We start from the raw sequence: 16,718 nt of genomic DNA, 5'->3' as shown, positions 1-16,718 counted from the left end.
ATTTATTACGTTTGAAAAATGGCTCGTAAAGCGGCCGCGAAAAAGAATGGCATAGTTATTGATACGAAAGTACCGATATATATATATATTGTAACAGCTGCAGCAACCGCAGCTAACATTAACTCAGTCATACATACAAAAAAATTTTTGCAATTTAATTAATAAAAACTAAAAATCTTTTGTTTATAAGTGGATGTATTTATGAGAATCGGTTCAAATAAATTTTATAGGTAAATAACGGAGAATATAAAACATGAGAGAGATGTGTATCTAGAATGTTATTTTTGCTCATGGCTGATGTTAATATTTGCGAATGCACGATAAATGAATATTTGAAAACCAGATGAAAAAATACGCCATACAAACTCATATAGTTTACGGACTGTTGTCCCAAACCAGATATTATTTAGCAAAACCGATGTACCGTAGTCTATTTTGGACACGCTATAGTATACAAAGCGCAAATACGGAAAACGGTTTCCGTATTTATTCGCACGGTGAAATCCATCGTTGCAGCTGTCGCGACCACTGAAAATCGGGAGAGGAGGCCCCATTGAAATTATACTACTTTAGAGCCACGCTGCGTTAAAAAGTTCCGTGACGTTTCATTCCCGCGGCACACCTTTGCCCTCCGCGTCGGCCTATTTCAACCGCGCGCTACTTTTCCCTTGACAACCCGTGCTTTTTATCATCTCGCAGCGAGAGCGACGGTAATTGCTTGAATTTCCGAGGCCCTTGGGCAGCTGAAGATCGCCGAGTTAGGCATCGCACGAGCGGAGACAAGCGTTTAATTTACCTGGACCAAGTTCGCGCGCGAAGTCCTTGTCGCAGTCCATGGCGCCGAATGAAATTGCGAAAGTTGTTCGTCTAGAACGACAATGGCGCAAACGAGGTGTGAAGCAAGGCTATGAAATATAACGGCACGACGGCGACAACGACGACGACGACGACGATGACGACGAGGACGAATGAATCCAACCTGCCGCGGCGCGGCCTCTCCCGGGCACACTTTTTATCACGTTGCCGTGTAAAATTGCCAATGATCGACTCCGCGTATCTCTCATCTCTCATCTATAAATCGATACACGGGCGTATATATATTCGGAAGGAAAAATGTTTTACTTGTGCGCGCGTGGGAACGCCATTGCCGCGGCACTGGCCGACTTGGGGCGAGTTATGAATAATGCATGCGATTAATTTGCGTCGCACGCATGCAAGCGCGCCCCGGTAATTCCATTAGCTGTACCATTTTATCGCCCGATACCGTGGATTCAATTGAGTAACTCCTTTCACGCCGCCAAGTACCATTCCGTTATTTCCTACGACCACCCCCTTGCCACGGCGACAAGTCGGCGGGCATAGGATATAGTACGTGATCCCGATATTTCTCCCCCGCGATAAACGTCACGCGGCGTGTTAACTAGTTTATTAACGTCTACGTCAAACTCCCGCGGCAATCATTTCGCTCTCTTGTTTTAAAAGCAAAATAGTGTAAAATCGAAAAATATTGAATTTTAACGAGAAATAGTCGCGTCAGCAGCACCGTGTACTTGAGTGAACGGTTCAAATTATAGATTCAAAGCTAAGTAGTTCAGTTTTTTATTTTCGCTTGTGTTAGAAATTAACCGTCTCTTACTATCCTTACAAAATACTTCATTAATCACTTTAATTAATCGAGGAAACGATGAGGATTATATGTAGTTTTATTACTTCTACTGCTCTTCCTAGCAAATACTAATTATCTTTTCTACATTAAGTAATGTATAGAATATCAGTAATATCTAAATGATATTATACATAAAAATGTTGGAGTTTTTTATTTTTAAAAACGTATTTTTTGTTTAGATATATTTGCAATTAATTAATTTTTATCAATTTTTTTGCAAAATGTATAATATCGTATATCTTAAATTAAACGTTTTAAATTTCATAACAGGATATATGAAACGTTTGAACTAGTCATATTTTTTTTTTTTTAATTATTAATATAGTTATACTCATATAATCCAATAAATAAATAATTGAATATTTTCTCTCCGATACGCGGAAATTTCATCTCCTTTGCACTGTTTAATTCGAAGCGTTATTAAAACATCTCATTAAAGTATTGAGTTCAGTTAATGATCTCATATTTATCGAGCAATTACATGTATGTATAATGCATTAGATATATGTTACACCACGTATACATATATTTTTCATAATTTTAATAGTAAGTATACTATCATTTATCGATAATAAAATTATAAGCGATTCTAATTTTTCTTAGAGAAACCAGTGAGGTTGTTCGTAGAATATTTTAAATTTGCAACATTGTGTACTTTTATAACTAAATTTAAAATTGAAGTTTTTTGTAAAATGGAGGACGTTAAAATTGATTTAAAAAATATGATTTTTTATCATCATCCGTTTTCTCTCTTGGAGTTTTGTTTATCAAACATCGCCGTTTTTAATTATGAATCTATTGTGAAAACCAATTATCTTTCAATATTTTTATTACGGAAAAAAATCGATACTTCAAATTGTTAAGCAATTTGTGATGAAAAGTACATTTAATGAATTTATGAAAAATGTTTATTTAAAATTAAGAAAAAAGAAAACAGAAAAAAACATTTATTATAGTAAGGCACGTATTTAAGCAGGTATTTAAATTCTATTTATTAATTGCTGCTTTCCTCAAGTTCGTTTTAGACTAACTTATTTTTAAATAATTATAAACGCCGCGCACAAATGTTAACTATAAATTAGTCCTAATTAGTAAACGAAATATTAACCGAAAAGGAGCGTAAGTAGAATATTCTACATTTGCGAAAAAGAAATAGAAAAAAAATTTTTTCGATCTTCTCGTTCGGTTCGTCGAGTTGAAGTCTTGAACCGTAGAAACGAAGGCGTCGGGCAAATTGCGATGAGCTCGAAATAAGATCGTAACTTTTACCGTCCACTTCCACGGAGCCGGAAAACGATCCTCCCTCGCTATTGCGAAGGTCATTCGCCTGGTGCCCCAGAGCGATCTAAATATTCAGATCGCTGGGCTACGACGGCGGAGCGGCGGTCTGGAATCTCTTCGCTCTATCCTCTCTAGCTTTTTCTCTCTACGTTGGAAAATTACAACGAGACGCGAATAAAAAGACAAGCAGAGATCTGTACTCGTTTAAATACCTTAATCCAAAAGCATCGATGCGATTTGCGTGGAAATTCTTCGGAGCTCGAACATCAAACGTGTCTCAAGGCAAGAAATAATTTTTTTTTGTTCGGATTTTTTTGAAAAAGACGCGGCCGTGAATATTATTTTGGAACGATCGATACGTGTACGATATATTCCACAATAATGGCATGTAAAATCTGCCTTATTTTAAATCTTTCCTTTTGTGTGAAATGTTAAATCCGTACTTTCGTTGCGATCTCGGAACTTCTTCTTCGCGGATCTAAACGGGCTAAAACATGCTAATTGGCTAAGACGCTGCGAGATAGTCATCGTCGGCAAAGGTGCTTCGCGTTAGATCTCACGTTATTATAGGATCAAGTCAAGTTAATCTTCTGGAAACGCACCCGCGGTTTAACAGATTTACGCCCGGCAAACATTTCAGGAGATTTTCCGATTTTCACGAAAGGGCTACTAAAAGGAATCAAAAGAAATTCTATCGGAAGATATCAAAAAAGTATGCAGGCGTCAATTCTCTCAAAAACTTTATGCGCGTCTTAATCTTTACAGCCATAACATTTTAGTTAAAAAACATTTTCAAAGGAAAATTAATGAAATTGCAACAAAAATCGCTTCGATGTTTCGAAATCAACTATCAATTAATATTGTTAATATTGTAATAAATTCTCGCATAAAGGTCTTTTATTTAAATTTTTACAAATTTTTTCATATTATTCTGTTTATCTTGAAAAATATTAAAAAATATTAACAGTGATAATATTAGTAAAAAAAAAAAACGGTTTATATACTTTTTTTAATCCTCAAATATCTAGAATTATATCGTTTTCTGTTTCATCTCTTACGAAATTCTTATACAAATCTGAACTTTCGTCGTTGTTAGCTAAACGCGTACCGACAATCTTCACAAAGATGTTTGCATTATCATTTTTACAGAGCTTTACGAAGCTTACAAAAACTTTCCGACATTTTTAGAGTCAGCAGATACCTTAGATAAACTTTCGAATTTCTTGCAGCGTTCTTTCTATTTCTTCTCTCTTTTCCTTATTTCAATTTCCCAGCCACATTCCAAAGTGGAACGCATTTCATTATGAGCATTCTTGGAATATTTGTTTACCCTCCCGCAATTTATATGTACCTCACGTAAGTTAAAAACAAATTAGGATACACGTTCCTCGCGAGCGTGTACCACGTAACGTCGACAATAGAACAGAAATAAAATAGCGGCCTAAGTGGCATTTGACATCCAAGGTTTATCTTCTTTATCGCTTTGGCTCTGATAGGGTGATCCGAGCGAATGAATTATCGTCGAGTTTACCGACAAGTGCGCAGTTATCACGAAAAGCTACGAGATAATGTGTTGACGCGGTGTCAAAGTGTTAAGATTAAATTCACGGGATAAGTTTACAGAATAAACCGCGGGCATATTATTCATTAATAATAACGCGATGTAATAACCCAGCACACATTTATTTTCCCTTCTCGTACGAGACGTATCGTGACACGTCCTACGATAGAGCGATCGTTCTCGCACGCACAGCGCCGCTGTATAAGCGCGCTAATTAGCGTATAACAATATTCTACAAACAAAACAACTCGCTAATCGTCATCTCAGAACGACGTGGACACAATGAAGAGGTAACTATATTGTGAGTTATAGACCGATTGCATTTGCCTCAAACGATAATGGCTCGACCGTGTATACCGCAAACGCGAGTCGTTGACCCGCAGTACTTGAACCTGTGCAATAGAAACAGCGTGCGTGTGGCTTATCAGGGAATACGAAGGCGCGTGAGCAAAGGGGAAGAAAAGTTTTTTCTTTTTTTTCTTTTTTTTTCCTCCACCGTGAAATGTGGTTTGAGTACCTGTCGTCTTGCGATGCGTCGAAGTGACGTTCTAAAAATATCGACCTCTAGCGAACGAGCGAAACGTTACTTTACATTTGGTAGCTTTTTACACATTGATAAAGATTAAACTATCTTTTAATTCCGATAAAAAAAAATTTTAAACTTTTTAAACGTTTGTAAAAATGTGTCTTTCTTTGATAAGTTAAAAAAAAACCGAGCAAAATAAATTGAAAAAAAGGGGAAAAAAATGGTTAAAATTGCACTCACATGTGAGCATGTAGCGGGATACTTTATACATTTATGAGGATTACTTTCATCGGAGAAAGATATGTGTGTATCGGGTTTCTTATGTAAGCCGAGCCGTCGCGTCGCAAAGATTCTCATATCATAAATTATTCCCTTAATACTTTCGCGAGTTCGAGATATCTAATCTCGCCAAGCATTACTGTAATCAAAAGTGTACTTGACATTAGTTATCGAGGATCGTACCTTACCCATATAGGACCCTAGATCGATTCGGCTCGCGAATAGAAGCACTCACCCATATATTTCATTTGGCGGACTGCAAAATATATTCAGCTCCAAGCAATCACAATTATTAGCGATACGTAGTATATGTATATCTATATGGAACGCCGCCGATAACAAAAATACATTGCGAAATATAAAGTAACATATAAAATGTATATTTAAAAGAACGCTGAATGTTATTTCAGCGTGGCGGAATTTTGTAAAGTTTAATTAATATTTATCTACTACATTGGGGCGGGGTCTTTCATAAACCATATTTTACACAGGGTGTCATTCACATTTTGCCAAACAACGTCACGCTCGAGATTACTACTCCTAAAAGTCCCGTTTCAAAGTGATTATCCGTTGTCGCGGGTGCGGTACGTCACAGCCCGAGATACTATCGCGAAATGGATCGCGGACGGTAAAACACCGGAGAAAATTACGCGAAATATCCTGCGGGCGTACCGGGCCCACCTCGACGAATCTACGGTGCTCCCATCAATCCTGTCGCGTTATATCCACGTATCTCTAACCCAAGGGAGAGTGATTATAATAAGGTCTCTTAGCTTTTGCAAACGTAATACGTTTCGGTCCGTCTCGCAGAAGTGCGGCGGAATTAATGGTACGTCTTAAATTTCTTCGATAACAACGGTACTTTTAATTCAATATCGTTGAAAAAGTCTCACGAAGTAATGGCATAAGTTCTGCGTAAATAAACAAAAATTTATTTGACGCAGCGTTAAATGTAAAAATTGATTGCGATTTCAATAATACCCATTGAGCACAAGTGTTCATATAAATCAAACATTTTCATGTACGTACATACTTGACGGCGACAGAATATTATTTTGAAAATTAATGTCATTTGATTACCTCTTTGAGGCTCGCCCGACAACGGCGATAAAAGCAAATAAAATCTCCACCTCGTGAGTATGAAGTTTATGCATCATTGTTGCAAATAGCTGTATCAGATTCGATTAAACGAAACGGTATAAGTTTAAGCTACGAAAATAGATATAACGAGAATAATTAAGCAACTCGAGTTTAGATAAAGACATTTCTATCACTTTGCTTCTCCGACGCTTTGAAGAAGTCTGCTATTCTGTCCCTAGAAGTTTGCGCAAATGAGAAAGGTTATTCCTCGCGCGATCGAGGCAAAACTTTATTAATTAAGTACCACTAGTAAGGCTGCCGAAGAGGTTATTTCTGAACTTTAAAGTGGTATCCTATTTATATAAATTCATAGGATAGATGAGAGATAACAATTTATTCATCTAAAATCTTACATAGCATCATTAAAAATGGATCATAGCGAAACGAAATTTCCACTTTTTTTCCTTTTTCTTTATTAAAACAATCATAAATGCAGGATATAAATTTTAAAAGAACTTCAATTTTGATATAAAATATCGTTAAGTAATAATAATTACCGTTGCAACGTTTTACCGTTGTATAAAATTTTCATAAAAATCTGAATGTTTTACGAGACGTAAAAAAAATCCTATATTATTGGCGATTATTTATACAGCAAACAATTCTTTTAAATCAGCTTCGCTGCACATCATCCTCCTCGCAGTCGCGGAAACGCAGTCAGCCGATCGACTTTCGCAGCTGTTTCCGGCAAGGATGCAAAATGTTCCCGGCCGATTTATTCGATAAATTTAAAATTCGCGATGTTACCATTGTGCGAGATATAAATCTCGATGCACGATGAGTTTGGATTAAGTGGAGCGGAAATCATTTCGCGACGCAGAATACCGCTGAATCCGGCGTAATCTCGAGGAGAATGGTCTCTCTTTTTTCCTTGCCGCGAGCGGCACGGTTGGATCTTAATGGAAACCTCGGGAGTTTCGCACGAGGGTGAAAATAATTACCGGGCACTTTATTCTTATTCAGGCTCTATCCCGGCCGATCTGCGCGCTATGGGTCCTCTAAAAGGAGATCCGGCCCGCGGTAACGAAGGCATTGCGCCCGAGGGCATTCCGCCGAGGCGTGGAGGTAGTGGCTCCGGGTCTCGCCAACTTAGCCCGGGCTCACTCGTTTTATTATTGCGAAAAGTTATTTCAAGGTTCGTCATACTTTTCAGGAACGGGCGCGAGCGCGCGAGCGCGGCGCGGAGGGCGAGATAAAATGATTCCGGGATGGAGTCTGGCAGGTGAACTCGCGAGATTGACGGCGCACCTGCCAGCTACTCTACGAAGTTTCTTTCGGGGAAGTAACGCCGTTAGTTTGCCCGAGAGGTTCGAGTTGCGCTCAATTGACTCAATATCACAGCGAAAAGATTACGGTTGGTGCAACGTTACTCCGCCGCGAAAAATAAACGGGGACGACGTCGCGGAATAAGCTCTCGCGTGAGACAGAACCGTCCAGGGATCGGCTTTTAATCCTCTTAAATCTTGAAAGACCGACCGACGTACCCCCAGAGACGCCATTAGGGATTGTTTTCTTATTATAGCCGCACGCTACTTGCGTGCTTCACAATTTTTCGCCGAGAAAATCCTGCGACGCTTATAGACTGTAGATTTTATTAAGAACCAAGGCTTCATTACGCGCCGCGAGTAATTAAATTTTTATTTCGGTCAACGGCGACAGTGAAAGAAAAATAGAGTAAGCTCATCTATTTTGAAACGCATTAAAAAAAAAAATTTAAAAAGAAAAAGGTTTTTTAATAAAGCTTTTTTATAATAAATCTAATATGTGTACTTGTTAAAGTGTTATCTCTTTCTATCTATTAACTAGGTACGAGTACCTAGTGCAAATCATTTATTTTTCCATCGCTATTCATTCGCGAAAATTTTCAGAAAATGTTCTTCGTTCGTTTAAGCGCGTATATGTAAGAACTCTGAATAATATTTTCTCAGCACGAGCGCGGGGAAAATTTAATGCTGCCCGAATATCAGTACAATCAACTTAAATTCAGGCTCAGAAATTGTTGTAACGAGATTCGTTATTATATTGTTGTGTTATGCAAATAAAGCATTTCATTGCTATTCCAATCTCTCTGCCGCCCTGCGAGTTCGCCAACCCCTCGCGTGCGATTCGCGAGCGCCGTCGGGCCGGCGCGATACAAACGCGATTTAAACCAGACTACGCGACGATTCGGTGAGAGCTGTTGTGCTCGGCGAGCCTCTTGAAAGGAAGGAAACATTAACTTTCCTACGTTCCCCTCGCCTACCGCTGTTTTAATTACGAAGCTAAAGTGCGAGGCGCCCTCGGCCGCTGCTAAACGCAGCTCTCCCGCGGCCTCGCCGCATTTCCGCGTAACGTGACATCGAACTATAAACCCGCAAGATCCACGGGCATGCCATTATTATTTCGCAGCGCGATCTCTCCTATATATTCCGACGTGTGATTTCGTCGAAAAGCACAAGCCCTACCTCGATATATTTACACGAAAAAGAACGCTTCTAATTAACTGGTTTTACTGCCCTGTTGTTCCCGGAAGCCGCGACGCCCTTTTTTCTCCCATAAGTAACGAGCGAGGAAAGTTAAGAAGGAAATCTCCCAAAGAGTAAGGGGAAAAAAAAGTACGCTAAGATCTGATTAGAGACCATTAGTGACTTTAATGGGGGAGACGCTGCCTGCGAGACTTGCATCCCGATAAATTGGGACTTATATTGCACACAACATCTTTTGAAGTCTCGCGATTCCGCTGGCGTCAAGCGGTACGAAATAGTTCGTTATTAAAGTCATTAAGTATAAATATTATAGATATATATACATGCACTGAGATACTGTACCTACTCATCGATGTCGCACGCAGCCGAGTAATTAGCACTTTTTGGCATTTGCATAAGCGTTTTAATAAAATTCACAGCTTCAAGCAAATTCAAGCTTTAAGCGGCGAATTTATTAATACATAAAAGACCGTTACTTTTAAATGTTTTAATTTATATAATATGTAATATTGGATTATTTCGTGCGCAATAAACGGAAATTTAAGTGACAAATGCAGATAATTATAATTTATCGCGGAACGGATTTATTGCAATTCGGTCAGGTTTAGCACATCGTGCGTGTAAAGGTGCAGTTCGTACGTGCTCTATTATCGGATAAATTCGTACGGTATATCTCGATATCCGCGAGATATCATTCCCTTTTATTTCGGTTGCCAGTATAATAAAAAATCGTAATCGTTTAAATTTACGGGCGAAATTCACGGGCGAAAATGTCGTGATGAGACTCCACGCGTAGTTCAAAACAACGGGCACTAGAGCTCACATTTAAATATCGTAATACCTCGTAAATCCGCACAGTTATTAGCAGGGGGAGAAAAAAATCCTGCGCAACTGTCGGAGAAAACGATGCAAGCAACGAGAGCGAGTAATCTCTGAGGGGGAAAAAAAAGAAAAAAAAAAAAATTAACAACGCGTAAAACCGACGCGTACTTAAAGTTCGGCGAACACGAAATAGAACTCGTTGCCACTGCGGCAAGAGTATCCTCGCGGAAAACGTCGGTCACAGTAATGTCAAACAAACTAGAAGCGTAATGATAATATGATAATAATGATAAACGTAATAACAACTGCATTTTGCATTTTCAAAACGATCTCCATTCGGTTGCCGCAACTTCTGTAATATCATTTGATTAGGGGAATTCTAAACGCGCTCTTCCTTCTGTTAGCCAGCGGACGACCGGTGTGACGCAACTTTAAATTAAATACATTACATTTACATGCCGGTCTGGCATAACCGGGAGATACGACAGTTGCGTTCACTGCCGAAATAGTACGGGGACGAAAATGAACAATTTAATATAATGTATAAATGTACAGTGCGCTTGTGACATAATAAAATAAAAAATTATTTTACCAATAAAAAATGTAATAAAATTGCTAAGCTAGGTTGCAAATTGATTGAGCTGATTACAAGAAAATGTCACTATCAAAGATAAGACATTAATAATAAATTTCTAATAAAACGTAAAAAAAAGTTTAGAAAAAAAAAAAGTTTCTAAATTATGTTACGTCGACCTGAATTACTTTAAAAATCCGAAGAAATTCTTATTCGACTTTTTCTTTTTCTCTTACAGAATATACGAAGATATATTTATTTGTCGGCAGGTAAAAAGTGCACTTCGCTTTATCAGATAAATTCTCATACGCTATCTGCTAGAGCGCCGGCTTTCTGAATCTAGAAAAATATTCGTCTAATTCCATTATTAAAAAAAAATACCCGCGCGCTTCGCACACCGTACTATCAGAGCGGCGCCCCGTTTTATTTCGCTTTCGTGCCCACCCACAAATCATTTACGTCGCTCGTTACTACGCGCAAAAGTTATGCTCGCGGCGCGCGTACGAACGGCCCGCGATTTATTTCGCGCAATCTCGGGCAACGAGAAAAAATAACGCGTCTCGCATATAACGCGGCCGGGCGTATAACATCAGTACCGACGCGGCGGCACCGCGGAAGACAAATCTGTGATGCGGAGTCACGCGACTACGCCCGGCCACGCCGACGTGATTAAATTACATTGCCTGTTTAAAAGATAAGGGGGGACCGCGGGACTTTATCTAACTTACTTATCGAGAGTACGAGCCGTTCGAGCAGCCGTTAAAGAGCGACCGAGCTTTCGGTGCTTTTGAGCCCGGCAAAGCTAGCGCGACGGAGCCCTATTCCCCACCGAGTGCTCGATTTATTCCACATTTACATAGTCGGGCGCGCGCGCGCGCGCGCGTCTGCATAGAGATGCATAATTTAGGAAATAACGATACGCCAGGCATTTCTGGGGTGGAATTACATTTCGGCTTTTCTGTTATTGCTCGAAACGACACGCAGAATACGCGTACCGACGGTCGTAAATCCCGCCGACATATCGAGCTTTCGCGGGAGTTTTATTAAATTCTGCAAAAACAATTCCGATACTACTCCGAGCGGAGTTCCGCCAGAAAGAATACGGTATTTCGCGAAACAACGTGCGAAATGTCGCGGGCGCCTCGCAGGAAAATTTTCACCATGCGGAACTGTTGTATATTAATTTTGCTTCGCGTCTTGAATAAATTCAATGAAATCGGGAAACTTCCCTGCGTATGCCAGCGCGTGTGTGATAATTTATCGCAGCGCCGTAGCGTTTATATTAATTCATGCGACACGATAGTTTCTTCCACATCGGTAGTTCATTGAGCAGAGCGACAAGAATGTTTCCATTCTTGCTTAGTTCGGCGTAACTGTCCGAATAGAGACAATTTTTACGAGTCGGCCGAGTAAGATGATAACTCGCCGGTTCTGATTGAGCTGTGACCCAAATAGGCATGAAAAGCGTTACCGTTCATAACGACGGGGATTTAAGATAAAGCCGGGTTTTATTGCTCGCGACGAATAATTACTCAATAAAAGACACGGGGGGGAAAAAAAAAGTGCGGCTACGGGAAAAATTGTGAAGTGGGGTAATCAGGTTTGCGTGACCTCATTTCGCTCGGAGAATCTGACTGCGCGAGATACAAATATAAATGGGTAAAATAAATCGGGACGAGAGTCACCTGTATCTCTGAAATATGTATCGGAAATGAAAATTGCTACAAATCACAAATCTCCACGCTTATAACTATATGTATGCGCGATATTATTAAAAAAGGAGTTATATTGAATTAATGGATAAATATATATGTATATCTACTGACTTTCTTTCATCTATCTAACTTCAGCGAATCTATTTGAAAACACGCAAACTTTTTTTTTATTTTATTTTATTGTAACGCGATTGTACGCGTACGTTGTCCATCCGGACGAGACAACTGGCGTAATTCGTTCGTTCAATAGTTGGTTGAATCTAACAATTATAAACGCGATGTGTTTCTTCCGCAAAGTCTCTCTCACTTCTACAAACCATCTGTAATTGAAAGCTCAAATTATAAATCATTTCCCGTTTCCCAGTTACGTCGACTGTACGCAGTGAAGGAATTGTATGAATATCGCAGGCACAGAGCAAACAATTGACTTCCTCTGCGTTTACGAAGCGCAAACATAAGCCCATAAATCTCTACGTTTCTTTCCCGTACCTCGCTTACTCTTTGACTAGAACGGCAGTCGTAAATCTCTTCCCTTTTCGAGCAGCGAATGTCGCGTTGCAATTAACGTAATTAAACTGAATCTTAATTATCGCGGACGGTAGTAGACGAGATTTTATCTGTGTCGTGAGGTACCGCTTCGCCGCTTCGTATGCGTGTACGCCTCTTATGCTAAAAGCCTATTTCACATCTCTTATTATTACCGTTCTCTCTTGCAACGACAATATTGATATTGTAAGTGGACTTTATGAGTGACTACGTAATTAATAATTTTAATAATTGAATACTACTAGGCAAGAAATTATTTCGTCATTTTTATAAGTTAATGAAAATTGACAAAAAACATATGTTTTCTATATAGAAAATATTTTGTATTAAATGTGCGATAACGCGTCTTTTATATATATATTTACGGGATCACGAGATTACACGCCGCGAAGCAGAAAGAAAACGCTGAAAAATTCGTTCATTACACAAAAGCACATTAATAACAATTTCACGATATTCGTCTCATTTCTTTCTCACGGCTGAAAGTGCTTTTTCATGATTTTCCCCACGGCCACCTAACGTCGCGAAGGCACGCCATTCTATTTCCTCGTCGCAGACACGGTTCATGCGGGATGATTAGAGAGCGGCAAAGCAATTACCTTCCGTGCACATGAAGAGTATGGCAGCAATTGAGAGCCTCGCTTGCCATCTCAGAGCCATTTCCGCGACTGTTTCGGGAGACGGTTTACACTTCGATATTGAAACGATTCACATCCTCTTTAGCGAAATCGCTAACCATCACCATCCACTCTCACTTTTATACCCCACCAGACGGCACCGAGTCTTATCGCGCTGACCCTTGATTCTGGTCGTAAACGCCGAGTATTAAACACACGATCTTGCACCAGCTGTGTATAACCGCGGCCGGAACGAGATAATCGACGACTCAGCCGCGAATCAGTCCAGGAGTTTCGTCCGCACGGGGGAAATCAGATTTGCTGCGACAATGCCGAGGGTTTACGCGGCTAGATTTCCAGTGCAAGATATAAACGCGCGCGTATAAACGCGCCGCCACGATTCTCCGCACTTTGACGCTGCGTCGTCTATTTCCTGTACTCGCCACGTAGGCGATAACGCGCACGGAAATGATTATGGCGAAACTTTCGACGGGCGGCGTGCCGCGTGCCGCGAAACTTTTCACCTATATCCTCCACCGTCCGCTCCGGCTGCCGCGGGGGCTCTCTCCCGCTAGAAATCTTTGCGTCGCTGCGCCCGGCGATTTAAATCTTCCAGCTGAAAGAGTTGCGGTAAAGCCCCGAGAGAATTCGACGATTCGGGGAACAATTTCGAGAATCCTTTCGGGGCTGCGAGTCGAGGGGTTGCTTCATAGGGCGGTCCCAACTTCCGTCGCACGTACGCGCGCGATCTGCGGCGGCGGTGTTCCAAGAGTCGAAGATTGTCGTGAAATTACGTGACGCATAGCGAAATGTGATTGTACCGAGAACACTTTTCTTTTCTTCTTCTTTTTTTTTTTTTTTTTTTTTTTTTTCTTCTTTTTAAACTTTATTCTCGAATTCTTCAGGTACAACGGTAGATCACCGATGATTGGCAAGTAGACTATACGCCGTCTGGTCGTTCAAAGCGACCGATCGATCGCGCGCGATTCTCCAAGTGAACTCGAAAGTAACTTCCTAACGCTCTCTCGTCTTCGTTCTCGTCGTTCTTCCTCGAGATCGTTTCGAGTTCGCGCAGCCACCGACGGTCCGGTCGTAGAAATGTTTCCTCCGTTTACTGCATAACTGCTCCCCGACACAATTCCACGCTCGTCCACCAGTTTCCTCTTCTTTTTACGATTACGGATAACAATTCATCGTTCAAAAAAAAAAAAAACTATTTCACCGTATCGCTTCTTTGTTTTATTACTTTTCTCGCCTATGTCTTTGGCCTCTCCGTCCCCGTGCCGGCTACGTTTCGACGGTCAGCGCAAAACTCCACCCGCCGTGACTCTCCATACCGATGCTTTAGCTCGCGAACTGCCACCTCCGCGCTATTTTAAGAGATCGTCACGACGACCGTACGCGTACACGACATTGTATATAGCATGACGGCACGCACCACGTCTTGTTTCGGTGGCAGATTTACCCTGACTGGGGAGATTCTCGGCCGTAGGAGCATGCGCGCTTCCGATCCACCCCCTGTGACGGTGGAAGCGCGCAGAGGGTCCACGAACGCAGACACGTACAGTGACACACTAACGCGCCCATACACTCACCCTCGTGAGGGAGGACGTCGACACACGATCCAGAAGCGCATACGCATACGCATATACACGTACGTGCACGTGTGTGTGTGATAAGGGAAACTTCTCACCCCTTTCCCCGCCTCTTCCTTCTCTTTCTCGCTCTCGGTCTCTCGCTCTCTCTCTCTCTCTCTCTCCCTCTCTTTCTCTCTCGCTTTCTGTCTCCTTATCCTCCAGGACGTACGGCACTGTGTGTCACGGACAGAAACTGTGGCAGGGCGTGCAAGGAGTGCAGAATCAAGGCACGAAATCTACAGTGCTCTTAGAAATGTTGCGATGGGCTTAAAGATTTACTCGCGTCTCCACGTACTTGTCAATCCAATCACGAATATGGCGACCCTCGACTGCCGATCTTCTTCGAGATTTCTTCTCGACGATATGCGGGAAATTCCGCTGACATAACAATAAAAATCGTAAGAAAAAAGAATCCGTGGATGATATTATGTATATTATTATTATTTTTTTTTTTATTTCTGATGTAAATTTAATTTTAAACTAAAAGCATAATTTTAAATTTTAATACGGCTATGACTTTGAATCGCATCCACCAATTTTACGTTAATAAATATTTAATCTTATTATATAAAACTTTTATTTCTGTATTACTCGGCGTTCGTTTCAAGTACGTGAATATATTTCTTCCTCCTTCTGTATCTTCCTCCGCTTATTTATATCTTTCTCGATACTCCAACACCAAGAATCGAAACTATCTCAATACAATATTCCGAATACAATGCGCCGAGAATGCAAGTAATAGAAGAACTCGAGAAACGCGACTAGTTCGAATAAAGGTAACCGGAATACAAATTATAAGGAAACAAGTAACGTGAGGAAAATCGCGTTCGGCGAATACGAAGAATACGCATAAAACTCGCAGTACACTCAAAAAAATAAAAAAAAATAAAAAAACTATTAGATATATATGCAGTTTGGCTTAGCTCAGTTCAAAGACGCAAATAGACGCTCGTCGATATCCCACAGAAATGCATTTCTTCTTATTATCTTTTATTACATTATCGATTACAGTACGCTCTCATTCCACTGCTGTTCTTGCAACACATTACGCGGAAACGTTTAATATTACAGAAAAATATTTTATGTATATTATTGCATAATACTGAATGAAAAATTTAAAAAGTTTAGGTGTACTCTCTCTAAAATAAATAATAGATATTTAATTTTTATAAATTTATATATCAATTTTTTATTTTTTTTATTTTTTATTTTTTTTTTTTAATATTAAAAGTGATTTTGATTTTGATCATATGGATGATTCGATGTAACTTTTATGTAACGCATGCCACGTGGAAATGTACGAACAATGAAATGTCACGGGTGAAATTTATGTTCCGCGAAAAGTGTAGTACTGCACATATTGGTGGAACTAATCATACTATCAGTGATCCAATTGATACGGCCGGATACGTCAGTCGCATTTTCAAAGTATGTCAACGGCGCATGAACTTTTTGCACGAAAGTGTTATTGGTAATTTTGAAAATTGCTCGTATTTTTATTTCGCCGGCTATATCGATCCACGTTCGTGAAGGGCGTTATTTTTACGCGTCGAAGGAATGTTAAAAAATACCAGAGTGCGAATTTTTAGCATAAAAAGATAATGGGTGAAAATATATTTAAATTTAGGAAGTAATAATTCTTGGGGCGCAGTTTTTCAAATACAATACTAATCGACTTGCAGATTTATTAAACTTGACAATTGTTTAATGGTCCACTAATTTAAAAGTATCATTTTGAAAATATCTCTATTTTTATAAATAAATAAATAATAAAATATAACAAGCTGAATAACAATCGCAGTTGCAGGTTCTTATTATAGCAATAAAAAACAATTAATAATAATTAATTAAATATTCATATATGAATAAAAAGAAAAAAACTCGTAGTC

General features: G+C 39.8%; 1 protein-coding gene across 1 annotated transcript in view; it reads right to left on the bottom strand.

Moving 5' to 3' along the window:
* LOC139113456 (zwei Ig domain protein zig-8) overlaps window positions 1-14,946 on the bottom strand; it is a 36,210-nt gene extending 21,264 nt beyond the window's left edge. The window contains exon 1 of the mRNA XM_070674649.1: window positions 13,175-14,946. Coding sequence (XP_070530750.1) covers window positions 13,175-13,235 — 61 coding nt within the window. The 5' untranslated portion in view covers window positions 13,236-14,946. The remainder of the gene's footprint in view (window positions 1-13,174) is intronic.
* Between the last annotated feature and the right edge of the window lie 1,772 nt (window positions 14,947-16,718).

The sequence above is a fragment of the Cardiocondyla obscurior genome, linkage group LG02, assembly GCF_019399895.1.
Source record: "Cardiocondyla obscurior isolate alpha-2009 linkage group LG02, Cobs3.1, whole genome shotgun sequence".
NCBI lineage: Eukaryota > Metazoa > Arthropoda > Insecta > Hymenoptera > Formicidae > Cardiocondyla > Cardiocondyla obscurior.
The sequence above is the reverse complement of the archived record's forward strand: the minus strand, read 5'-3'. Positions and strand labels throughout refer to the sequence as shown.